The sequence below is a fragment of the Ornithorhynchus anatinus genome, chromosome 1, assembly GCF_004115215.2.
Source record: "Ornithorhynchus anatinus isolate Pmale09 chromosome 1, mOrnAna1.pri.v4, whole genome shotgun sequence".
Taxonomy (NCBI): domain Eukaryota; kingdom Metazoa; phylum Chordata; class Mammalia; order Monotremata; family Ornithorhynchidae; genus Ornithorhynchus; species Ornithorhynchus anatinus.
The window spans coordinates 81,226,165-81,253,833 of record NC_041728.1 but is presented as its reverse complement, the minus strand read 5'-3'; the positions used below and the strand labels follow the sequence as shown (position 1 = coordinate 81,253,833).

General features: G+C 38.4%; 1 protein-coding gene across 4 annotated transcripts in view; it reads right to left on the bottom strand.

The window, feature by feature from the left end:
* The window catches only part of ADGRB3 (adhesion G protein-coupled receptor B3), a 688,563-nt gene that overhangs the window by 284,742 nt on the left and 376,152 nt on the right, over window positions 1-27,669 (bottom strand). For all 4 annotated transcript variants that reach the window (XM_029069998.2, XM_029069995.2, XM_039912307.1 and 1 more), the window contains exon 17: window positions 18,824-18,867. In XM_029069998.2, the coding sequence (XP_028925831.1) occupies window positions 18,824-18,867 (44 nt within the window). The remainder of the gene's footprint in view (window positions 1-18,823; window positions 18,868-27,669) is intronic.

Genomic DNA, 27,669 nt, shown 5'->3' with positions numbered 1-27,669 from the left:
TTGCTAAATTCTGCAGTTAGTTTTGTTTTTGCCACTTTTCAGAGCAGAAACTTTAGGAAGAGCATGACAGAATATACCATTTTTGATTGCTGCATACCAGGCTGATTTGCCCTCTGAGGCTCTTTTTCAAATTTCCACTGTTATGCCACATTGTTTGGTGTTTCATCTCATTGTAGGGTGTTTGTCAGGAACAAGCTGGAACATGATATCAAGCTATTTCAGCCTGTCAAACCAAAGTGCTTGGCTGATTTTGAAAAGCACCAACCAGAGCAAAGAGCTCCCATATGAGTAATACAAGGACACTGGGTGATCTTCTTAGCCTGTTGTGTTGACAGAATTTCCTCTGATTCCAGAATCTGAATTTTGTACCTGCTTTCAGATCTTGTGCCTTAGATTCAACAGGATTGGGACAAATATGTACCTTGCTTTAGTCTGTCACTGAGAGGGAGCAGTTTAGTTAAGGTCCTTTATCCTGACATAGCCAGCCGTATGATTAAGCCAAAAATGATCCATAAAGTCTGTTTATAGCTCGGTGTAAAGTCAAATGTAAGCTGGAATTTGGCATATATTTTTACTCCCTTGGAGATACTTCCTATGTACAGTATGAGCAGTTATGAACAATAATGTAGGCTTGAACTGCTCTACAAGACCAGAAAAGTCTAGTTTCAGAAAAGGTAACAAAATGACTAATTTTTTTTCTTCAGTGTAATTATAAGGCTGAATTTTGATTGCAATAAGTATTAAAATGCAATGAATGCATAAGCTTTTAAAAAGTTAGAAAAATATTTCAAAAAATATATCAAAATAACATTTAAATCAGGTTTAAACATTTCCTTTTGTAACCAAGTAATCATATATTCAGTGCAGATACAGGAGGGCTGTTGCTGGTAATACTACTTGCTTTGCAGGAATGATACAAATAAAAATCTTAAACTGAATGGACAAGATGATTGGATAGCTTTCAGCATTAGGAGGATGGATTATTTTATCCTTGGACTGTCACTTCAAATTTGGACTTGGGTACAATGATCAAAAGGTTTTCTATCATTTGTTGGTTCCTGAGCTACACTCTGGAAGACATCATATTAGTTTTAGATGGAAGAGCATCATACTGGGCAACCTTGCAAATAAGTATACAAAAGGATGAATGACAATTGTATGGTGTTGGCGATTAAGCAACCCTAAACATGGCCTGTAATGGCTTTGGATTTTCAGTTTTCCATCAGACCACAAACTGCTGGACAAATCAAATCCATGATTGAATCATTCTGGAGATTTAAGAAGTCCCAGAGATGGCTCCTCCAGAAAGACTTTTAGATTTGCAGTTACTTAGAAGAGGACAAATTATAGATAGCAAACAACTTATGGCTACAAAGAGCAAATCATGCCTTACCAATTTAGTTTTACCGGCCATATAGATAAGAAGCAGAAATAGATTTAATATAGCTGGGCTTCAGTAAGGCATTTGACTCCATCCCAAAAGTCATTCAGCAGCTCACTAAGATTATATTGCCTGTTACAGGGATAGTCAAATGGCCTGAGAGTGTTACCCTAGAATAGAGTGAACCCGGGGAGATTTATTGAGTCATATCCCACAGGCATCTGTCCTTGGCCAGTATAATGTATTATCTTTTAAAGTGATTTTCTGGAGGGAATAGAATGAATACATGGTTTGTGAATTTACAGTTATCGTTACCTTATTGGAAACTTTGAATAATGATAACAAAAGTATTTAAGTGCTTACTACAGGCAAAGCACTGTACTAAGCACTGGGGTAGACCCAAGATAATTGGGTACCACATGGGGCTCACAGCAAAGGTAGGAGGGAAAACACTTATTGAACCCACATTTTGCAGGTGAGGTAACTGGGGCCCGGAGAAGTTAAAGAACTTGTCCAAGGTCATCCAGCTGTCACTGGAGGGGCTGGGATTAGAACTCAGGGTCTCTGACTCCCAGACCCATGCTATTTCCACTAGACCACAGTGCTCCTCTAAATTCTTCCGAAGACTTCTAAGCAACCTTGGCCAAAAATGAGGAATAGTACATTAGAAACAGAATGAAGTTACAGTCCTCTATACTGTAAGTCTCTTGTGGGCAGGAATATGTCTACCACCTTGGTTGTATTATACTCGGTACAGTGCTCTGCACACCGTTAAGTGCTCAGTAAATATCACTGATTGAAGTTCAACAGTGAGAAGTACCAAATTTATTCAATTGTATTTACTGAGCACTTACTGTGTGCAGAATACTGTACTAAGCACTTAGAAAGTAAAATAATCTCATAATATCCCGGCTGGATTATTGTGCCAGCCTTCTCTCTGATCTCCCTTTTTCCTGTCTCTCCCCACTCCAGTCTATTCTTCACTCCGCTGCCCGGATCATCTTCCTGCAGAAACGCTCTGGGTATGTCACTCCCCTTCTTGAAAACCTCCAGTGGTTGCCTATGAACCTCCGCACGAAAAAAAAAACTTTTCACTCTAGGCTTCAAGGCTCTCCATCACCTTTCCCCCTCCTACCTCTCCTCCCTTCTCTCTTTCTACTGCCCACCCCGCACGCTCTGCTCCTCTGCCGCCCACCTCTTCACCGTCCCCCATTCTCGCCTATCCCGCCGTCGACCCCTGGGCCACGTCCTCCCGCTGTCCTGGAATGCCCTCCCTCCTCACCTCCGACAAATTAACTCTCTTCCCCTCTTCAAAGCCCTATTGAGAGCTCACCTCCTCCAAGAGGCCTTCCCATATCGAGCTTCCCCTTTTCTCTCTGCTCCCTCTGCTGTCTCTCTGCTCCCCCTTCACCTCCCCTTAGCTAAGTCCCCTTTCCCCCCTTTCCCTCTGCTCCTCCCCCTCTCCCTTCCCCTCCCCTCAGCACTGTGCTCGTTTGGATATATTTTTATTACCCTATTTTATTAATGAGGTTTATAAGTAGTGGAAGCATACTACTTACTTCCCTTTTCCTTCCCATATACCTGCTACAGCTGCTGCCTAGAATGCATTGATCTCAATGGCTTCTGGAGGCAGTCTGCACCCAGACACAGGTGTTCACACTCAGGGTAGAGCTAAGAAAGAGCTCTTCTGACACTAATACCATTCGGGTGCCAGGTTTAAAATTAAGCTCTTGCCCTACTGCCCACAAATATCTTCTGGATAGATTTGTAAAAGCTGCCTTGTGAAATCAACCGCTGGCATCAGTCCTTCATTTGAAGGATCATATGCCTGCCTTATTCTCATAAGGCAGGGAGGGTAGGTTAACTGGCTTTCCCCTGTGTGGCTCAAAAGAGTGCATAGCTGGGAGTTTTGCCCAAAAGAGTCAGGGTCACTGATTATAGTATAATGGCATTTTCATATATATCTATTATACAGATATGAATATATTAATATTGACTTCATTTCAAAGATATATATAATATATTTAAAAGGATGAAGTCAATTAAATTCTGAATTTAAAATAAATTAAAATTAACTTTTAGATTCTGATAGGGCAAGGATATCAATTCCTTCCACATACTTACCACTGCCTGACATCTCAGACTTTGAATCTAGTTTGAGTCTGTAGCAATAGAATTTACTTAAAGTGTGGTATACTCACATTTAGTAGCATTCACTAAAACCTATCCAGCAATTATGAACATTATTTCCTCTGCTTGCTGAAATGCTTTGCAGACAAAGCTACCCTGGTATTGTTATTCCATGAAGCATAGGTGGTGAGTGGCAGTATGAAAATAAATGCATGATTTATGAATTCCTCCCAAGAACACTGAATGATTTGGTATTTTTTAAAGCAAAAAAAGTGTTTTTAAAAAGCTCTGTGGAAGCATAGTTCACTTATTGTATTACTGTGAAATATACATCACACTATCATTTTAAATATTAAATCATATTCTTTTCAGAGACCATTCATTCTTATTTTATGATGTTTCTTCAGGTAGATAGGAGAAACTTATTTTGGAAACTAAAATTTTAAGATTTTCTTCACAGTGGCCATATAACCATTATAACCATATAATTTTATCAACAAGCAGCAGTATAAAAGCAATTTACATTCAAACAAAGCATATGGTAGAGACAAAGATGAAGTTAGGATAAAGTTTTTCTATTTATAAATTCATAAAAATCTTACACAATACTATTAATCTCAAAAATCAGATTTTGAATAATAGTTAATGTAGTAACATTTTTCCCAGACATAAAAGCTCTTGTAAAAGTACATGATCACCTGTTAAACATTGTCTACTCAATTCTGTAGTTAATTGGTAACTAACACAAATCAACACTGACTAGGAAAATTGATCTTAACTTACTTTTATCTTTGAATTCAAAATAATTTTTTCTTCATTTTCATTATATCCAGTTTACATATGACCTCATAGGCTAAAATATAAATGATGAAATTACTGGATGATTGTTACATCCAGTAATTTTATTTTCCTAGTCATATCCTCAACATCAAGTTCAGTGAAAGAACTTAGGAAATGCCCATTTTTAGATTTATTGTTCTAACAGTAGCTATTTATGTTCATTATTTCATACTTATCCAAATTGTCACATTAGAATTAGATATATACATTGAGAGCAATAATTCAAGAGTCCTGGTTATTATTAACAAATAAATTATGCATTTCTTAATTTAAATGGAAATGTTAGCAAGAAAAGGAGGCTCTTGGGCAACAAAATAGGCAACTAGACAATACTGTGGCTTAAAATAGAAAGAAATAGGGAAAGAGAAACCCTGACAGTAGTTTATAAGATTTATGCAAGGGAAAAATTTTATCTGCATTTTTTAAAAATGAACTGAAATAAAAACAATTATGTAAAAAAGACCTCATTAAGACGTATCCCAGCAGATATTAAAAATTGCAAAAACTAGAAATGATACAGACTTAAGTGATTAGCCTCCCAATTGTTAGTACCAAGTTGATCATAACTACAGATTTCTAATAATAATAATGTTGGTATTTGTTAAGCGCTTACTATGTGCCGAGCACTGTTCTAAGCGCTGGGGTAGACATAGGGGAATCAGCTTGTCCCACGTGGGGCTCACAGTCTTAATCCCCATTTTACAGATGAGGGAACTGAGGCACAGAGAAGTTAAGTGACTTGCCCACAGTCACACAGCCAACAAGTGGCAGAGCTGGGATTCGAACTCATGAGCCCTGACTCCAAAGCCCGTGCTCTTTCCACTGAGCCACGCTGCTTCACCTAGCCACGCTACAATAAGTACTCAATAAATACTATGGATTGATTGATGATATAGGGACATTTCAATTCTTACAAAATCTCATTTGCTTGTATTGAACTTCTTTTCCAGCACACTAAGTCCCAGGTATCAGACTCCAGTTCAGCGTAGTTTTGCTCAAAAATTTAGTCTTTTCAGCAGACCTCTCATTCTATGATATTTAGCAAAGATGAGAGTTTCAGAAACTCATGCATCAGAAGTTTCTGAGCAAATCAGTGGTGTTTGAGCACTTGTGTGCAGAGCATTGTACTAAGCACTTGGGAGAGTGCAGTGCAACAGAGGTGAAACACTGTCCAGGCTTATACTCCCTCAATAAGAGGCAAAAGAGCTGAGGAGAAAGCTATTCCCAATGGAGGGTCCTGGAACTGGGGAGAGACTCAGCTGTATAGAGCTGAAAGAAGACTTTTCACTCACCAAGAAACTGAAATTGAACTCTGTATGAATGTCTTCCATTAACCACATTCTACATTTCTTTACACACTCTGCTCCAACACCCACCTATACCAAACACACGCACCATATAAAAATGCTTTGTTTCTCCCATTTTTCTTCTTCTCAGCCCCCACCCCTACCCCCACCAAGAAAATTAAGTATCCTGACCTGTTGTTCTCTGTCATCTGTTTGCAGGCTTAGATGTCCCACAGTAGGGCTCAGGAACAGTCTTTTCACAGTTTCCCTGTGAAAGCATCTGGATCAGGATTACCTCCATGGCATCACACTTTTCTCAATCAGGACCTGTTCAATTGAAGTGCAAAGGTCTCCTTCTACTCCTCTGCTTCACTACCTGACCAGTACTTTATGTGCTTACTTCCTATTCTACAAGGCATTTTTGCTACCCACCTCACTTCAGACTTACAAGAGCAAGTGTTAGTTTATACCTTATGGTTTACATCCAACAAAACCTCTTTTTGCAGAACTTCAGTTTAAATAGCTTATGCTATATTTCAATCAGCACTGATAGAATGTCAAGCACCTACTTGGTCGTACTCTACCCACCACTGTCTATCTCCAATTAAGTGCTCACAGCTGTTGCCCTTTAACATTCTCTAAATGAGCGCCAGCAGAAGTCCTGTTCCTCACTTGCTTTGCTCTTCTAGAGGCTCCACCCAGTTTTACCTGTTTATGTTTTATCTAATCTATTAAAACTTCCAATTAAAAGCACTTCCACTGTTTGGATGAGTCACCAATATCAGGGAAAGTTAATTCTCTTAAATGTTTTCAGTGTTTTGGGCTTAAATATGTGTATTGTTTCATTTAGAAAACATTAAAAAATCTGAATCCATGTTTCTTTCCTCACTATTTTTCATTTGCTTTACAAAGAAAAGTACACGTAGCCACATAAACTATTAGTGACCCTTGTCCCCCCTTCACCTACCTGTGAACTTGATTGTGAGGTAAGGATTTCAAAGACAGTAAAGAAAATGTGATCTTACTGAAATAAAAGTTTATGATGGATTTCTCTGTCATCAGATGCAGTTATCTGAAATCAGAGGAAGCCTCTAATGTGTTTAACAATTGAAGTTAAAGTATTTCTATCAATCAATAGTATTAAAAGAATAGGTAACTTGTGCAGACTACTTTACTAAGCTAGGGAAGTACAATAAAATTAGTAAGCAGGAAGTCTGCATCAAGAAGCTTACAATGTAGTGTGGAAGAAAGATTTTAAAATAAATTACAGATAGGAGGAAATAGAATTTGAAGGTGTACACCTCAGTTGTGGTGTCAGTACCCAGAGCTTAGTTTGTGTGGAAGTGCTGAAGCAATCAATCAATCAGTCTTATTTATTGCACACTTACTGTGTGTAGAGCACTGTACTAAATGCCTGTTTGGGAAAGTGCAATATAAAAGATTTGGTAGACATGTTACTTGCCCACAAGGAGGAGCTTGGTAGGTGGGGAAATTTAGGGTGGGAAGATGATAAATTAATGAAGAAGGTCTCCTGGAGCAAATGTGATTTTTAAAAAGAATAGAAAGATGGAGAATGTAGTAGTCTGTTAGAAGTGAAGGAGGTGGATGTTTTCAAGAGGAGAGATGTCATAAGCGTGGTTCAGTGGAAAGAGCCCGGGCTTGGGAGTCAGGGGTCATGTGTTCGAATCCCAGGTCTGCCACTTGTCAGCTGTGTGACTGTGGGCAAGTTACTTAACTTCTCTGTGCCTCAGTTACCTCATCTGTAAGACTGTGAGCCTCACATGGGACAACCTGATTACCCTGTATCTACTCCAGTGCTTAGAACAGTGCTCTGCACATCGTAAGCAACTTAACAAACACCAACATTATTATTATTATTATAAGCAAGAGGTCAATGGGAGGAAAAATGAGAATAAGATACAGTGAGAAGGATAGCTTCAGAAGAACCAGGGACACAAGTTGGGGTGTAGTGTAAGAATAGAGTGAATATGTAGGAGGAGGAGAGCTGATTGAGGGCCTAAAGGTCTATTGTCAGGAGTTTCTCCTTGATGAAGAAGTGAAAAGGGCCCTTGGAAATAACTGAGATGAGGAAGAAGTGTGCAGAAAGATGTTGTAGAAAAATGGTCTGGGCAGAAGAGTCAAATAAGTACTTAGAAGGGTCTGGGTGCAGGGAGCTCTGCAAGGGGGATGAAATAATAATAATGATAGTAATAATAATAATAATAATGTTGGTATTTGTTAAGTGCTTACTATGGGCCAAGCACTGTTCTAAGCACTGGGGTAGATATAAGGTAATCAGTTTGTCCCACTTAGCGCTCACAGTCTCAATTCCCATTTTACAGGTGAGGTAACTGAGGCACAGAGAAGTTAAGTGACTTGCCCCAGAACACACAGCTGACAAGCGGCAGACGGGAATTAGAACCTATAACCTCTGACTCTGAAGCCTATCCTCTTTCCACTAAGCCATGCTGATATAGCCAAAATATGACACAATCCTGATTTCTTTAGGTCATTCTCCTGCTGTTTATTGGTAATTAGTTTCATGTGATCTTAAAACTTATTTAAAAACACTGTCTTTCATGAAATGCTTATTTGTATTGGAATTTGAAATGAAGCACATTGAGTGAAAAGTGAAAGGTCAATTCTCTTTTACTCTCTGATGTTTTTAGGTCTTAATGCTTAATCTGTATGCACCACAGGTTTGCTTTTATCCCCCTTTAATTAACAGTATGAGTTTATCATATGTTGTTAACTCTGAGAGTTAACCTCAAATGCTCACTGTGAAAGTCAAGACAAAGCGATGGTAGGCAGAATTCCAAATGTAGTTATATAATCTCTTTGTAATTTTAAAAGTCTCTTTATTTTCAGTTTGAAGAAGCAATTAGTTATACAAGAAAAGATTAAAGGTCATATTCCTCATTACTCATTAAAACAGGGGATGAAGCACGATTCATTGATTCATCAACAGCAGTAAATATTAAGTTAACATTCAATTTAACCATGAAAAAGGACTATGTAGAAAGTGAGGAAAAATAGCAATTGATTGGTATCTCCTGTTTCTCCCATCCAATTTCTATAGTGAGCTATTTTCAATCCTTAAAAACCTCTCTACCTTCAAAGCCCAGCTAAAATTACAGCTCTTCCAAGAGGCCTTCCTTGACTAAGCCCTCATTTTCTCTATTTGCCCTGTCTGCTGTGTTGTTAATACACCTGGGTCTGTGCCCCTTAAGCACTTGATATTCATTCACCCCACCCCTAATACTACAATATTTATGTCTATGTCCTTACACTCTGCCATTTCCTTATCTGAAAAATATATTAATATTTGTTCCCTGTTTAGACTCTAAACATCTTGTGGGAGGAGATCATGTCAGCCCCATCAATTGCATCATACTCGCTCAAGAGCTTAGAACATGTGGGGACTAAGCATCTCAAGAGCTTAGAACATGTGGGGACTAAGCATCATTTAGAATCCCTTACTGCTATCAGGAGTCTGCACCCCAGTCCCATTTCAGACCAGATCCTACAAGTGACTCAAACTCTTATGTTTTTCAACAGTTTTTTACCATCATAGAGACTGAATTTTTCTGTGCTTAACCACTCAGCAGGCATTAACAATTTTCAGTAGGCATGTGGCTGCTGCTGAAAGTCCTGGCAGGATTGGCAGGCTTTAGCTCCAACTGGGGTAGATGAAAGCCAATACCAGAGCCTGCAGACTGATGTTATTGTTGCCTCTGCATTTAGATTTCTGCATCCATAACTCCTTCCATTCTCCTGGTCTCCACCATGGAAGACACAGTGGTAGGAAACCTGGGGATGAATACAGTCAGTCCCGCTCTGCTCTTCTGGCTCTAGGACTCTTTCTTCCTACTATCCGTAGCATGATCTGACCAGGGACCACCTGAGGCCTTGACTGCCCAAGCATAAGTAGGTCCTGAGATTGAAGGGGCAAAGACCACAGATGCCTTTTGGAATTAGCAGCCTCTTACTTCTCTCCCAGGTACTTTAATTATGGATGATGGTATTTCTTAAGCACTTACTTTGTGCCAAGCATTTGGGAGGAGCAAAGGAAACAGTTTGGACACAGTCCCTGTCTCACATTCTTGTGCACAACATCTCTTTCAGTCATTTAATTAAATGACTTTGACTAGATCACTTTATAGTTTGGAACAACAACAATTATTATGCACAAAAAAGGACTTACCTTTGAGTATTTCAGTTTCTAAGGATTGTGTTAGGCACTATAGAATTATCACTGTCCTCTTTGGTTCTATAGAACACAAGTTGCTCCTTTTAGTTGCACCACATTTTTCAGCAAATCATTTCAGAAAAAAAAGAAAACATTTACAATGCACTCCATGGGTTGATATTGTAGCTGCCTGCCTTTACTATTATATTTATAATGTAAATAAATGTAAATAAGCCTTATATTTCTCCTGATGCAGTTCTAGTTTTTAATTTTTTTCCACCTTTGCCATTTATTCCCCTCCTCTGCTTTAAACTTTTCTTCTACATTTTGTTCCATTGAATCTCATCTGAATCCCATCTTCTTCTACACTTCTGTTTCTTCTCTAGGATATCAGAAATTAAGGCTGATAATCTAGAAGGGCAGGATTGGAACTGAAAAGATCTCTAAAGCCTTAGAATTGGGACTGTGACAACTAAAGAGTTGTGCAGATAACAGTTCAGTCATCCATTTAACCTTCATGAATGCATTGTGAAAGATATTTCCATTGGGACAATTGTTCATCATGGGCTTCAAATAACATCATTAATTCCAGATCCTTTGTGAATTTACTTCTTGGCCATTTAAATTGCTTCAGGTGCACTCCTTCCTTGGATCTCTGCTGTAGTTGCAAGTGTAAAAGTTGATTCCATATCCCTATTTTCACATACACATTTTCCTTAACAATTCTGACAATGTGACCACATACTGTCAACAAAAAAATTTAGTGTCTCCTCTTAAAACTATTTCTTCACTTTAAGGTTGATTGGTCAATCTATCAATCAATTGTATTTATGAGAACTTGCTACATGCAGAGCACTGGGAGATAACCATGTAACAGAGCTTTTAGACATGTTCCCTTCCCTCACTGTCTAGAAGTCTGGATCTAGATTCACACAGAAGGAAAGAGATTCCTGTAAATCCTTCTAGGGCAGTAAACCTGCCTACTACTTCTATTTATACTTTCCCAAGTGGTTAGTACAATGTCTGCACACAATAAATACTATTGATTGATTGACAAATAAGTATAAACAGATGCCACAGCATTGTGCCTTCGTAGCTTCAGGAGTGGGTGAGCAATCCAGCAGATGCCTTATTGATATGAAATGTGGCTTCTCTTGGCAACCTCCTACTGTTTCTGAAACTGGGAATTATTGTAAATATTAACAGCTGAGATGACTCTATAGGGTGCCAAATAAACACTTGCTTCTAAAGTAATAATAATGCTCCTCAACTTAAGCATTTTTAAACGGTCTCGTCATACAACCCCAGGGAATAGCATGTAAATAGTAAAGCACAGCAACAGGCAAATAAAGATATAGGAATGGATTTGTCTGATACTAGTTCTACTCCAGACAAATTATGTTTATATCTTAAAATGTAAAACATAAGATTTTAAATTAGGTTTAAATTTTAGACTTCTCAAAACAGGTGTCTTTTATTGTCTTCCATATGCTGTTACCATTTCTGACAAGCTCTGCCCTTATCTTCTGTATTTGTTGTCAATTTAGGCATTAAAATGACAAACAATATCTTTCCATCAGGGTTTCTTACATGGAAAATCCTGGGTGTAAAGATGGGAAAGGAATCACCGTGGATGGTACGACCATCCTTCGCGTCTCTCAGGCCCTCAACCTCGGTGTCAACTTTGACTTGTCTCTGGTTCACCCCAAACATCCGATCCGTTACCAAGACCTGCCGGTCTCACCTCTACAATATCGCCAAGATCCGCCCTTGCCTCTCCACCCAAATGGCTACCTTACTGCTACAGGCTCTCATATTATCCCGGCTAGACTACTGTGTCAGCCTTCTCTCTGACCTCCCTTCCTCCTCTCTCGCCCCACTCCAGTCTATTCTTCACTCCGCTGCCCGGCTCATCTTCCTGCAGAAACGATCTGGGCATGTCACTCCCCTTCTTAAACAACTCCAGTGGTTGCCTATCGACCTCCGCTCCAAACAAAAACTCCTCACTCTAGGCTTCAAGGCTCTCCATCACCTTGCCCCTTCCTACCTCTCCTCCCTTCTCTCTTTCTACCAACCACCCCGCACGCTCCGCTCCTCTGCCGCCCCCCTCCTCACCGTCCCTCGGTCTCGCCTATCCTGCCGTCGACCCCTGGGCCATGTCCTCCCACGGTCCTGGAATGCCCTCCCTCCTCACCTCCGACAATCCAATTCTCTTTCCCTCTTCAAATCCCTACTTAAAGCTCACCTCCTCCAAGAAGTCTTCCCAGACTGAGCTCCCCCCCTTTTTCCCTCAGTTCCCTCTACCCACCCCCCTTCACCTCTCCGCAGCTAAGCCCTCTTTTCCCCCCTTTCCCTCTCCTGTCTCACCCCCTCAGCACTGTACTCGTCCACTCAACTGTATATATCTTTATCACCCTATTTTTTTTTTATTTTGTTTAATGAGATGTACATCACCCTGATTCTATTTAGTTGCCAATGTTTTTATGAGATGTTCTTCCCCTTGACTCTATTTATTGCCATTGTTCTTGTCTGTCCATCTCCCCCGATTAGACTGTAAGCCCGTCAAACGGCAGGGACTGTCTCTATCTGTTGCCGACTTGTACATTCCAAGCACTTAGTACAGTGCTCTGCACATAGTAAGCGCTCAATAAATACTATTGAATGAATGAATGAATGATCTGATAGAGGTAAAACTGGCTACCTCAAGATTTCTGGGCACATTAATTAACTTGAACTTCTAAAGGAAAACAGATGGATGTCTGCACATATGTATCCAAAATATAATAATAATTTTGGTATTTGTTAAGTGCTTACTATGTGCCGAGCACTGTTCTAAGCACTGGGGTAGACACAGGGGAATCAGGTTGTCCCACGTGGGGCTCACAGTCTTAATCCCCATTTTACAGATGAGGTAACTGAGGCCCAGAGAAGTTAAGTGACTTTGTCAAGTCACCCTAATGGTATACTACATATCCAAACATAAATCAATCATCATATTTATTGAGCACTTGCTGTGTGCAGAGCATTCAATAGTATTTACTGACTGCTTACTCTGTGCAGAGCACTGTACTAAGTGCTTGGAATGAACAAGTCGTCAACAGATGAGATAGTCCCTGCCGTTTGACAGGCTTACAGTGCTTGGGAGAGTACAGTATTACAAAGTTGGAAGACAAGTCCCTGTCCATAAGGATTTTACAGTCTCTAGGGGGAGAGAGAGAGACAAATTATGGATATGTACATAAGTGTGTGGGGTTGAGTGTGGGGTGAATAATGGACACTAATCTAAATACAAGGGTGATGTAGAATGGAGTGTGAGAAAAGAAAATGAGGGCTTAGTCAAGGAAGGCCTTTTGGAGATGTGCTTTTAAAAAGTCTTTGAAGGTGGGGACAGTGATGGTCTGTTGGTTTTAAAGGAAGGAGGGAGTTCCAGGCCAAAGGTAGGAGATAGATGAGGGATCAGTGTCTATATAGATGAGACTGAAATACAGTGTCATTGGAGAAGTCAAGTGTGTAGGTAGGGTTGTAGAAGGAAATCAGAGAGGTAAAGTAGGAGGGGGCAAGGTGATTGAGTGCTTCAAATCTAATGGCCAAGAGTTTGTCTTTGCTGTGGAGTTGAATGGGCCACCAGTGGAGGTTCTTGAGGAGTGGGGAAATATGGACTGAATGGTTTTGTACAAAACTGATCCAGGCAGCAGCGTGAAGTACGGACCGAAGTGGGGAGAGACAGAAGGATCTCAAACATTATGTCAATCACCTGAGGAGAGAAACCAGGTAAAGTTGAAGCAAAAATCAAAAGGCAAACAAAATGAACAACGGAGGAAGAGAGAGGTGTTTTTGATCAAAGATTCTAAGAAAATAAAGATCACAGGTGTACTGGAGAATGATTTTTTACAGCAGTCCCAATTCAGTCACTGGTACTGGTACTACTAACATTAATGAATCATCCTGGAAAGCAGAAAGTGGTAACATTGAATTTCTGAAAGCTGGACTCATCACCTGCAAGCTACATTGGTAGCTAAGTGAAGAACAAAAGAAAATAGAACAAAAAAACGAAGAAATAACAAAGAATAAACTAAATTATTGTCCTGTGCTATGCTGCCATTCTTCTAGTTGGGTCACTGAAAGAGATCAGTAAAAGGTTTTGGCAATTGAAAGCTATGGCTGACCAAAAGGTATCACTTGCAATATATTTCTTGTATAGAATATTGTTATAAGAAACTAGATGTATGGCAATAACAAATGTAGACTTACAGTAGTGTTCTAGAAGATGTGAAACACCACAATAATAATCAACAAATCACTGAATCTTTTTGTAATGCTAGAGAGAACTCTTTGAAATATATACCCAACTCTGTACCATGGATAATATCATCAGTCGGTGGTATTGATTAAGTGGTTACTGTGTGCAGGGCACTGTACTAAGTGTTTGTAAGAGTACAGTACAATAGAGTTGTTGGACATGATTCCTGTCCAGAGGGAGCTTGAAGTCTACAGAAGGAGACAGACATTAAAATAAATTACAGATAAGGTAAATGAGAGACTATAAGGATGCATGGATACCCAAAATGTTCTTTTTCATGGCTGTCTGGTAAAGTTTTAATTTCAGCTAAATTTTTAGTCATCACTTAAAAGAAGAAATGGGACATTTACCAATGACCTCAATTAAAAAAAATCATGGGTGCACCTTTCCATCACAATATTGCCCCCCAAGCCTACAAGTATCCTTTAGGTAGTCATCAGATTTGGATGGCTAAATATAAAACAATTTATCTTGCTTAGAGTTCTTGACCTTATCTACAATAGGTCTGAAGTGAAAATGAGGGTATTGCAAAATAAAAAAAAATCTTCCTATTAAACTCTTTAACTTATAAAAATTTTGGAAGTCAATATTTAGAAGCTCTATGGAAAAAAGGCATGAAACATCAAAGGCATTTTAGCCAGCTAATAACGCAAAGTTGCAAGCACTTTCAAAATTATTTAGGCAGTGTTTCCAAAAAGGAAGGAACTCCTACTTTTTGGATTATTTAGGTCATTCAGGTACTTTATATAGCAAAAAGATTTTATTTATTAAAGTGGATCATTGTGGCCATAAAGTATTCATCTGATCTAAAGAATGTGAGCAGTTCATTTTTTTTAATCAACGTTAGGAATGGGTCCAACTGGAAATGGGAGAAGAGGGACTGAAGAGCTCATGAAATCAGAATGATACAGCAATATTGGCTTAACATTATAGGAAAAATATACTTTGGGAAGTAACACAACTAGGAGTCAAAGGGCTGAGTCCTGGCCCCAGGTTTTCCACTATGGAACTATGGCCTTCTACAACTCCTTGAGCTTCCTTTGCTTACAATTCCCAATTGGAGCAAATTGCACAGGTGCTTACAATGGAATCACAACATTTGCTTTTCATTTATGGCCTTGCCTTATTACTATCATTATTAGCAATATTAGTAATAATAATTTTAGTGGTGCTTGTTAAGCACTGTACTAAGAATGGGATTGACACAAATATGAGAGGGAAAATGGGCATTTAATCCACTTTTTTAAAGATGAGGAAAATGGGCACAGAGAATTTACACATCTTGTCTAAGATCACACAGCAGGCAAATGGTTGAGCTGCGTTTAGAATCCAGGTTCCTTAACTCCAGGGCCCACACTCTTTCCACTAGGCCATTTTTGGCCATGCTTTGTAACTCTTTCTAGATCACTTGAAATCAATTAGTTTAAAATAAAAACCTCAGTAACAGTATTCTTACCCTCAAAATGTAATACTTCTAAAATCACATATCACAGTTGAAATGGAGGAAAAAAATGAAAATTAAAAAATAAAAAATGTGGATATCAAGAAGCCTGGTGAAATATCTGACAGAATAGACACATTGTTATCTATGGGAACTTCTTAATCACTTGTGACTCTCACAAACTATGGACTAGACTTAGTGGCTTTTGGGGAAAGCCTGCCTTAAAAGGACACACTATCTCCTCTTAGAAAAATTATTTATTTTTTAATTCTCCCAGAGCTCCAAAACTGGGTATAGGACCCAGAGGTATGAAGAGTTGAGATTCCTTAATAAAAGAGGCTTCTGAGATGGGAACTGGGAAGATCCAAACAAATATTTGGTGACTTGAGAGGCAAGAGGCTCATTTAAAATACTCCCTCCACTGATCTTCCTCAGGTTGTTGACCACTGATATTTACTGAATATATTCTGTGGGTTTCCACGTAGCAGCATTATAGCAGTAATAGAATTTGTTACACATCTACTGTGGGCAAGGCACAGTACTAAGTCCTGTGAAAAAATACAAAGATGTGAGATAAACACAGTCCCTGGTCTAAGAATATATGGAAGAGCATTGGTGAAAGGTTGGTGTTGGATGAAAACACAAAATCTTTGTGTGAAAATGTTTCTCCAGAAACAAAACTAAGTTTAATTCACAGTCTTTAAGTGGTAATATTACTGAGGAAGGCAGGAAGTTAACAAAACTAAACAATGTTTCCTTTGTCCAATAAGAGATAATAAATTGACAACTATTAAAAAAAATAGAAGGAAGGAAACATTGAACCCAAACCATTGACCCAAATGAAAACCCAGTGGAAAATTAATATGAAATGTGTCTATGAATATATACATCATTTATAATGATCACATATCCAAATAATAATGCTGAAATTACATAAATGTCTCTGTGGGGAGTGTAGGGGGATCAACCAAAATCAGGAAATCAGAAAAACAATGTAAGGACATAATAAAACAAAACTTCAAATAGAGTGGTGATGGACTGCTGTGAAGAAACACCTGCAAAGAGCAGCCTGACTTGTAATCAGGAATGGAGTGGCTTTTCTTTTAATCAGAGAACTCAAATCAGTATAAAATGAGCAGTTTAAGCAGCACCAGATACCGTGAATACCATTGGAAGCCACACAGCTTGGAGCAAATTGCACATGTGCACAATATGGAGGCTAGACATGTGGAAGGACAGAAATGTGTACTATAGTCTTCAGTCTATCACATGACTGTGTGTGACAGACACATCATGCAAAGCAACTCAGTACCCAGCAGCCCACATGAGACACATACCAAAAGGCCTCTAAATATTTTATTGGCTGCAAAAACTTCATTTTATACACACACATTCTCTTCTATTAAAAAAAAATTGATAGTGCAGTAGTTAAATCGAGTTAAATAGATTTAAGTGCATTTAAAATTAATACTTCTGAGCAAATTCTGCCATTGCTTATAATATTTTCTAGGTACATATCAGGTACTTTCAATAGACAAGCAATATGTCATAACATCTGATTTTGGGAGTAATTCTAGGGTGCATCTGTGTAGAAAACCAGAATTACACATTGTTATCTATGGGAACTTCTAAATCACTTGTCACTCTTACAAAATATGGACTAGACTTCGTGGCTTTTTGGGGAAGCCTGCCTTAAAAGGACTCACTATCCCCTCTTGGAAAAAATATTTATTTTTTAAATATCCAGAGCTCCAAAACTGGATATAGGACCATAATGTAATAATATAGTATCCTGACTGCAAGTACTCTGGAAATCACCCTAGTAGAGCCCAGTCTCTTGCTTCCAGCAGGGTAGCAACACCCATGCTTCCAGGTAACTCCTATCCAAGTAGGTACTCAAATTCCCATCTAGATCTTTCTGATTAACTTTTAAGTCCTGACTTGACCGAAGTCATTTGGGCCAGTGATGGAGTTGGACCCGCTGTCTTGAGATCTCTTCAGTTAGTTATCTCAGGTGAACCCAGGGGTTAACTGGAGAGGGAAGTGGTGAATCCACAGAATGAAGGCAATGTCAACAGAGTATATACCCATAAGCAATGCTTGCCATTCTCTGCTATTCAAGGGAGTACTCTGCTTTTTCTATGGGCCATAAGATGGCAGGAGTTACCATGGGGTTTGGAGAAATAATGGTTCCTGTAAGATGCAGAAGACTCTTATTTGCCTTGGTGCTTGGGAAATGGTGGAATGGGAGGTCACTTCCTGTGTATGGAATGGTATGTGATTGAATGGGAGTTCACTTTCTGTCTATTCCAGGCAGTTGATTATGGCAACCAATAGAATTCTCATCCTTCCCATGGACCCCTATCCCAACTGCCCTCACCCAGTTATCCACATGCCCAATTTGATGCTAATTTTGTGGAAATGACAATTCTTTAAACTATGAACGCTGAAGCAGGTTGGTGCTCTCCAGAAATGTTTTATCTTCAGAGGGTTAATTTAGCTATATATCTTTCCAAGCTTATCTTTCCAAGCTTACCTTTAACCTTCTCTCATAAAAGGTTATCTGTAGAATCTCAGCAGAAATATGTGCTTTATCACAAATGGAGTATGGGAATTTGAACTAACTCCAAGCACAACACTTGACAGGGTATTTTCTTACAAAGATGATGTGTAAATAAGGTCTCTTCAACTATCTGTGGGAATTTATTTTCCCCGAAATTTTCAAATCTGAGTTTATCCACACCTATCCTTATTAAGTGAGTGGAATGAATACTCTTTCCTTAGTGAGTCTAAGTGATCTTGATTATTTAAGAGAACACAAAAAGTATTATTCATGTAAAGTAAAATATCCCAATTTTACTTTCAAAAGAAGTTGAAAGCCAACAAAATATCGTAATGTACTGAAAACTGACACTATTTTGATATTTCAGTGAGACAAACGGAGTTGCTGGAAGACCATATGGATTTGGTATATAACTTTTGCAGCCTTTACAAACCCAAAACCTAGAGGGAAATCAGTGCTGTGATTTTCACATTAAATAACTTGTTACTATCCTGGGGCACGAACTAATGGCAGCAAACACAAACACTCACATCCAGCTGTCTTTGTGGCCTTAAGAATGAAAGACTTTTCTCTTGGTAAAACACATATCCCACTGGCTTGTAACATTTTGGTTGGGCTACCATGCTGTTCAAATAATTTTGTGTGGTTTTTGAATATTTAATCCAAAATTGTAAAATAAAACTTGTCACTTACGTTTTTGAGTCATCCCACAGCACACAATAGGGATTCATAGTGCCCTAAAGTAAAGAGAAAGAAGACATGGATATATAAATAAAACATTAAGGGGCATGTAATCTGAAAATTGAATTGAATGACTAAGTTTTCATTGTTCAGTAGGTTATATGAAATATATTTTTCTTCAGAGAAGGAAATGCTTATCTATAAGGATGTACCCTATCTATTTAGTTCCTGAAGGCCATATTTTTAAATGCAGCCAAGTCCAGTCTACTTAAAACTGTGTAATGTGCATAATTATATATTATACACTATTTCTTCTTCTCATCTTTTGGCAAATCCTAATCAGTTCATCCTGCCATTTTTATGAAACAGCATTATAAAATGCTATTAATTCTTCTTCATTACATTGATGACCTCTAGCCTCTAAAGAGCATAAAATGTTTGCACATTTAGTTAGAGCAATACCTCTGTAAATTAGAAATAGGACTTATGGAAAAATTCACCTTAAATTTAAAAATAATCTTCAGGGATTCTTCTCACAAGGTTATTTCATTAATTTTTTAAGGGGGCATTTCCTATTGGTATTGTGTAATATAAAAATTCCCTAACAATTGACCTTAGATTTTAAAATTACTTTCAGAAAGACGAGGTCTCTCCCCACCATTCCTGATTTCTCATTATTCAGTATTAACAGAGTGCCTTTAGTTTCTTCCCAGGTAACAATCTTTTCAGAAATTTATGTCATTGCCTAGAACACAGAGGTAATTTTTTCTCTATTGTAGAAACCCCACACTCTCCAAATTATGAGCCCTTCAAAATATGGGATAATCAGACAATCATCTGAAGGGCAGATATTTAATATTTTCTTAGGATCCAAACCTCAAATAATTAAGACACTTCATTTTCTTTCTCAAGTCCCCATGGAAAAGTTTATAATCCATAAAATGAATGTATCCCAGAAACATCAATAAGGACAAATTTGATATCAAAACAGATTCAGCCTGTTTCTTATTAATTCCCCTCAAATTCTGGTAATTAAAACAGGTGTGAATTTGAATCAGCCTTTTTCAACAGACAAAGAAAGCAGTACATTCACACCTTCGGTGATATGCAAATCAAATTTACCATCCTAGAAAGTTGTTCAGAATGAAAATAACACCTAGCTCAAAGAAGCTTTTGGTAAAATCATAAGCAGGCTATTTCATAATGGGATATTAGAGATAAAGCAAGGGATATAGAGGGGAAAAAATGGGGATATAAGATGCAGATCCCCTAAGCATTTAAGTTTCATACAGAAGGCCGACCAACAAATAATGCCTCCAAGAATCCCATTTCTGAAAGAGAAATGATTAGTAGTTGGTAGGACTATTTGTCTGGTATAGAAATGACAGTGGTTATCTTCTAGTATTATTTTCTTCTTCCAAGTTGTATATATATTTCCCTAGCTCTTCTCCCTGGATCACCAATTAAAAGATATTAATATAAAAACAATTAAAAAGAAATGTTCTGATTCTTGAAGATGCCACTAATTTCAGCCTTGTCCTATATTCCACATTTCTGAAACCAGAAAACTTAAATAAGTACAGCATAGGGGATATAACTTCATCATGCTACTGCCCAGTATGTGATCTAATTATAAAGTGTCATGGTTCTAGGATCTTGGAATACTTAGGGAAACATTTCCTAATTAATCTTCAAAAGAGGGGTCATTGAATTTTACAGCTGAAGAAATTTCAGGGCACATTTGATAGAATTGTGAAGGTTACGAGGTCCTCCAGCCACTTATCCATATAATTTAATTAAAACTTTCAAAATTTTTCATCTGAAGTATATGGATAATTGATGCTAAATTGCCATTTCTTTCCATGAATTATTTGGAACAAACTTTAGTGGTTCAAGGGACCCACATGGGCTTAGAGCAGGGAGAGAGGAGGAAGAAGTGTTGTGATTGATGTGCTCATAACTCTTTCCTTAGAACTTGGTATTTGTTATTTGTTATCTGTTATTTGTTATTCAGTATTGCTGCAGAAATTACACAAAGGGACAGGGACTGTGTCCAAACTGATTAACTTCTATCTACCTCTGTGCATAGAACTATGTTAGAAGCTCTGCCACTTGTCTGCTGTGTGACCTTGGGCATGTCACTTCACTTCTCTGGGTCTCAGTTCCCTCACCTGTAAAATGGGGATTGAGACTGTGAGCTTCATACGGGACAGGGACTGTGTTCAACGAGATTTGCTTTTATTCACCCCAGCACTTAGTACAGTGCCTGAAATATGCATAGTAAGTGCTTAACAAATGCCATTATTAAAAACACTGTATGGACAATTCAGTGGAAAATGGAAAAGTGTAACGAATGGTAAGATGTAAATGGAATAAAGGAGGTCTACCTTGCACAAAAAAATCTACAGAAAGGAATAAATGTTTCCATTACAAACCCCTTATAAAATAATGATGCTATAGTTTTCACATCTTTTCTCAAATGGATCGTGCAGCATAGTTCTTTCATGAAAGTAATAGGAAATCGATAAGAGGAAATGCTGAGCACATAAAAAAATCAGCAATAAAACTGTGGTAGGGGCAGTAGAATAGTATGAAAATGAAATTTATAAAGTCAGTTTCGCACATCTTGAGTTTTGGAAGTGTCAGGTGAATGAGACAGATGGTAAAGAAAAAAACAAATTTAGGCTGATTAATAAAGTTAACATTGAAACATAATGTTTTTCTTTTAGGTTTCTTGAACTATTCTTGAAAAATTTAGTTCAAACAAGTATTCTGTCCAAACCAGTCTCTTTGTGTCTATTGGAAACTACACTGTTAAATACATGCTTTTTTCCATTTGAACTTCATCCTCTCTTTTTAAAGCCGACCAGCCATATACTTTCAACCATAATTTGTAACTTCTCTATGTAAACTACAAGAACTTTGATACTCAGACTAAGCTCCAACCTTTATTTATATTTTACTTTTCTTTCTTATATCCATCAAATAGCAAGGACTTAATTGATTATGTCAGTGTGAATATATCAACTTTTTACTCAGGTGAATATCTATGAATAGTTCCAGTTGACATTCTCAAGTATTAACTCAAGTTATGAACTTTAAATCCTCTTTCAGCCCAAGATAGTATAACCTGATTGTATCATCATTAAAAAGAGTGGTTAGAAAGTATAGTCAGGATCAGCACAGCTTAGTGGAAAGAAAACAGACCTGGTGGAAGGAAGGACCTGGTTCTAATACAGTCTCCACTTGCTCATTGGATTATTTTAGACAAGTCATGTAACTTCTTTGTACTTCAGTATCCTCATCTATAAAATGGCAGACTAGTAACTGTTCTCCCTCCTACTTAGATTATGAGCCCCTGGTAGGACAGGGACTGTGTCTACCTGATTCTTTTGTATCTTCTTTTGAATAGCAGCATGGGTTAGTGGTTAAAGCATGGGCCTGGGAGTCAAAAGTGCCTGGGTTTTAATCCTGGCTTCAACACGTTTCTGCTGTATGACCTTGGGCAAGTCATTTTACTTCTCTGTGCCTCAATTCCCTCACCTGTAAAATGGGGATTAAAAGTCTGAGCCCTATGTGGGCCAGAGACTGTGTCCAACCTGATTAACTTGTATCTACCCCAGCCCTTAGAACAGTACTTGGCACATAGTATGTGCTTAACAAATACCATTATAATAATAGTAATCATAATCTAATCCAGTGCTTAGTTCAACACTTTGCATGTAATTAGCACCTAACAAATACCACAATTATCATTCTTAATAATATTTTTATTAAAGACAATCAACCAAAACTCAGACAATTGCCCCTCTTCTCTATCTTGCCATTGACACCTGCTTGGATGTCTATGGCAGCAGGGGAGTCATGGGAACACAACAGTACTTAATCTAAATGCTACCTTTCAGTCCCGTCTAATAAGAGTTAAAAGATACCATGTAGCCATGTTGATACTTTTTATAACCTCTTAATCTCCAGTGAATCGAGCTTTACCTCCATCTGCTACCTGAAACTGGTTCTCTGGATTCCAGTGCCTTCTAAAAATAGGACTGGGTAGTGGGAGCTCCCCTGCTGTTTCCACATCTTCTCTGGAAAAGGCCTAGGAGCTCCCATCTATTCCACAGTGCATCCAGTAGGTCATTTGGGGAAGTTTGCCTGATTTTTAAAAATCTTTTTACATTTTTTATTTTTTATTGTATTTGGTAAGTACTGGGCAAAAGGAAAACCTGGCTCAACATGTCCAAGTTTTAGGGTAGATACAATATAATCAGGTTGAACATAGTCCATGCCCCATATAATACACATAAATTTAATTTTCATTTTATGGATGGGGTAAGTGATGCACAGAGAAGTAAGTGACCAATGACAGATTTGGGATTAGAGTCGAATAGAGAGGTGCACCCTACAAAGATGTAAGAAAGATTCCCTGGTGAGGACCTAAGGTTTTTTTTTAATGGTGTTTGTTAAACATTTACTAGGTGCCAGGCACTATTCTAGGCACTGGGATAGATACAAATTAGTTAGATTTGACACAGTCCCTGTCCCACATGGGGCTCACAGTCTTAATCATTTTCCAGATGAATTATCTGAGGCACAGAGAAGTTAAGTGACTTCCCCAAGGTCACGTAGCAGACAAGTGGCAGAGCTGGGATTCAAAGCCAGGTCCTTCTGACTCCCAGGCTTCAGTAGGCCACTCTGATTCTCTTGAAACTCTACAGGGAAGGAAGCATCCTGAATTGATTGCAAGATCAGTTGTCTCCTTTCCTGGTTGGGAGCATCTATTGTCTGACATGAATCCTAAAACTGTGGATAGATTCCCTGCATGTTTTATAATAGCTTGATTGTCTCCCTAAGAATATGAATAATGAATGAATGAATGAATTTCAGTGAGTAATAAAGATGACTACCTAAATAAATTCTATTTTAATTATATGGTCTCTTTCTTATGAAATCAGTCAACTAACATTAATAGCATTTATGAAGTTCCCCAAGGGTTCATACTATTGAACAAGACATTTAAGGTGTCATCAAATCCATGGTCTATGCAACTCTATACTGCAAAAGCTATGTACCATGATGCACTCTAAATTTTGGCAGCTGAGAATGTATTTCCCAAAAATGGCAAGAAGAGGAGTCTCTGAGTAATCATCCCTTTTTTCCATTTGTTTTCAGCAAAATAACATTTTGGCCACATTCAGTGTGCAGCAACTGGACCCAGTATAAAGTGCAATTCATCTGTGTTGCAAAAGTGCAAAACGAGCCCTGCACTGTTCTCTTAATCTTCCCAGACATGGGCCCTCACCCAGGGAGACTTAAACATATGATCAAAGCCCCAACAGACATGTTGAGCCAGGTTTTCCTTTTGCCCAGTGTAAGGAAAGTCCCTTGCTGTTGATTCCCTGGAAGAGCACTGTTGTGGGGATCAGGAAACCTAGGTTCTAACAGGTTCTGCCTGCTGTTGACATGCCATTAGTGATCAAAATTTATTACCTAAGAACACAGGCGTTAATTCCACGAAGTGGGAAGGCCCAGCAGGAATCCATAAAACTTACTGATTAGAGGTGAAGACTAAGGCAATATCCAGCTGAGCTGGGGTACTACGGGACAGGATAGTCACCATTCTGTGGTCACCGTGGCTGAAAATAAGTCCTACATATAATACTCACGCACTTACTGTGCTGCACTCCTGCCTGTCTATTGCACTCCTGCCTGCCTTTTGTGCTCCCTGCCACAATGAAAACTTGACTGGCAGGTGTGAAACAGTGAGAATGGTATTGGGAAGGCCACTTTATTTATAATCATTCCTCTGTTTAGGTTCTTAATCTAAAATTTCAGGACTAAGGGTCATCAGTCATTCTTGATGGGAGAATTCATCAACATCAATATGTAGAAGCAGAGAATTGGACTCATTATTTTGTATTTAGAAAAATTGTACTTGAAAATGCAAGACAAGCAGAATAAAAAACTTAATCCTAACTGGCTCTTTTGATTAGCAGGTCATTCCAATAATAATTTCACCAATAACACATCTATTTTTTGACTAATAATACAGTTTGAATGGGAAATGTGATTTTGAATGTTTAACATTACAGCAAAGATCAGGTATTTAGAACATTGTGACAAAAACCTAATCAAAAAATTACTTCCACCCTGATTTCAATGTTCTATTGATGATGTTACTTTCCCTCTCCTAAGATTTCAAGGTCTTTAATATACATCAATAACTTGTTGAAAAAAGTAAGACTCAGGTGACAATCAATATCATTCCTAAATTTAAAGTGCTGTATCAACAATGTTGTCCTTTGCCAACAGAAAGCTTATAAAATATTTTCAATGCAGTAAAGAGAGCCACTCCTTTCTTGATCGCAGAGTGCCATGTTGGTCTGTCCTATACAATGTCATACATGTTCCTTAATTTGATTTGCAAGACCCAACGCAGGTTTATAAAAGCCTCACTTTTGTCTGCAATTAGGCCTTATATTTATAAAGAATTTCTGTGGAATCAGTCTTGGTGGCTTCTACTGGCCATGCCCAGTGCCTTAATTGCTACCTGAATTACAGCATCATGGAGAGAAGGACATTTATTAAATATTTTGATGATTGCAGTTTCTTTTTTTCATCAGGGATTTGTTAATGTTATTTCAGAGTATCTTGGTATCTTCATTCTACAGGTTGAGGAGTTTTTGAGGGCAGTCTTTAGTGCAGTGGTTTTACGGACAGCATGAGCTTGTAGTGTATGAAATGACGTTCTGTCCAAAATTTTTCTCAACATACGACTGTTGTGACTGAAACAACTTTGAGTTCCCATTGCAGCATAATACCTAACATAAAATGCTTTTTATTTAGAATAGGGATATATCTAGGGTACTTTCCTTATGTTGGGCAAGGTAAAAAATGGTGTCTGTAATTGTAAGGTGGTGTCGGATGCATTCATTAGGCAACAGAAGGCTGTTGTTGAGTATGACAATTACATGAGTCCCATTGGCTTTTCTTCCTAAATGGGCATCACATGCCACACTGGCATTGAAATTTCCCATTAAAATGACTTTATCTAACATACATACTGTTATGATGTGTTTGTCCAAATCTTTATAGAACAATAATAATGATATTTGTTAAGCATTTACTATGTGCCAAGCACTGTTCTAAGTGTTAGGGTAGATACAAGGTAATCAGGTTGGACACAGTCCCTATCACACTTGGGGCTCACAGTCTTAGTCCCCATTTTACTAATGAGATGACTGAGGCACAGAGAAGTTAAGTGAGTTGCCCAAGGTCACACGGCTGACAAGAGGCAGAGTCAGAATTATAACCCATGAGCTCTGTCTCCCAAACCCATTTTCTATAGTGCTCTGCACCTAGTAAACTCTCAATAAATATGATTGAATGATTGATGATTACTGTACTGGGCTAAGTACTTGGGAGAATACAATACCACGGAGTTGATAGACATCCCTGCCCACAAGAAGTTGAGAGGCCAGAGGGACAGAGAAATTATGAGAAATTATGAATATGTACTTAAGTTCTGTGGGGCTAAGAGTAGAGTCAATGTCAAGTGCTTAAATGGTGCAGGTCCAGGTACAAAGGTGCTATAGAAGGCAGTGTGAAAAGCAGCATGGTTAGTGGATAGTCCATGAGAATGGAAGTCAGAAGAACCCATGTTCTAATTCCAGGTCTGCCACTTGTCTGCTGTGTGACCTTGGTCAAGTCGCTAAATTCTCTGCAACTCAGGTAGGTACCTCATTTGTAAAATAGGGACTGTGAGCTCCATGTGGGACATGGACTGTGCCCAACCTGTTCAGCCTGTGTTCATTTGCTCATATTTATTGAGCACTTACTGTGTGCAGAGCTCTGTACTAAGCACTTGTCTTGTTTTAGGCTGTCTACTATACAGCGAATAAAGAGAGACAATCCCTGCCTACAACAGGCACAAGCACTTACTACAGTGCCTGGTAATCATCACTCATTCAATCATATTTATTGAGAGTTTATTAGGTGCAGAGCACTATAGAAAATGGGTTTGGGAGACAGAGCTCATGGGTTATAATTCTGGCTCTGCCTCTTGTCAGCCGTGTGACCTCGGGCAACTCACTTAACTTCTCTGTGCCTCAGTTACCTCATCTGTAAAATGGGGATGAAGACTGTGAGCCCTACATGGGACAACCTGATTACTCTGTATCTAGCCCAGTGCTTAGAACAGTGCTTGGACATAATAAGCACTTAACAAATACCAACATTATTGTTATTATTATTATTACTAAATCAACTGTGTTTATTGATTGCTTACTATACTAAGTGCTTGGGACAGTACATTGTAACAGAGTGATGTTAACAAATACCATAAAAAGAGAGGAAATAGAAGAAATGAGAGCTAAAGCTAAGTTGGAACCCCTTGGAGGAGATGTGACTTTTAGGAGGGCTTTGAAGATGGGGAAAGTGGTTATATGTGAAGGAGTAGGGAGCTCAGGTCAGAGCGAGGATGCTCCTCACCAATAAGTAGAGTGATTTTAGCTTTTGCATTTTCTTATGAATCCTTCTAGTTACTCTGCAGTCAGCTCATGGCTCTTTACAAATGGCTGATTCAAACAGTCATCACCAGCATTTTCCTCTTTTGTAGGAATGATCATTCTCCTTGCTGGGGGGTAGGGGGGGCAGGTGCTACCATTAGCTGGCATCATCCCAGGTTATCCTTCATTTTTCTCTTTCTGACATAATTTCTTGGGCTTTGTTTCTCATTGTGGAAGCGGTCAATCACCTGGTAGTCTCGTCTTCCTTAATGCTGCAATACCAACTCCATATCTGGCCAATTCAAAACATCATGTAGCATCTTCATGTTCCATAGTGTCATAATTATTTTCTTA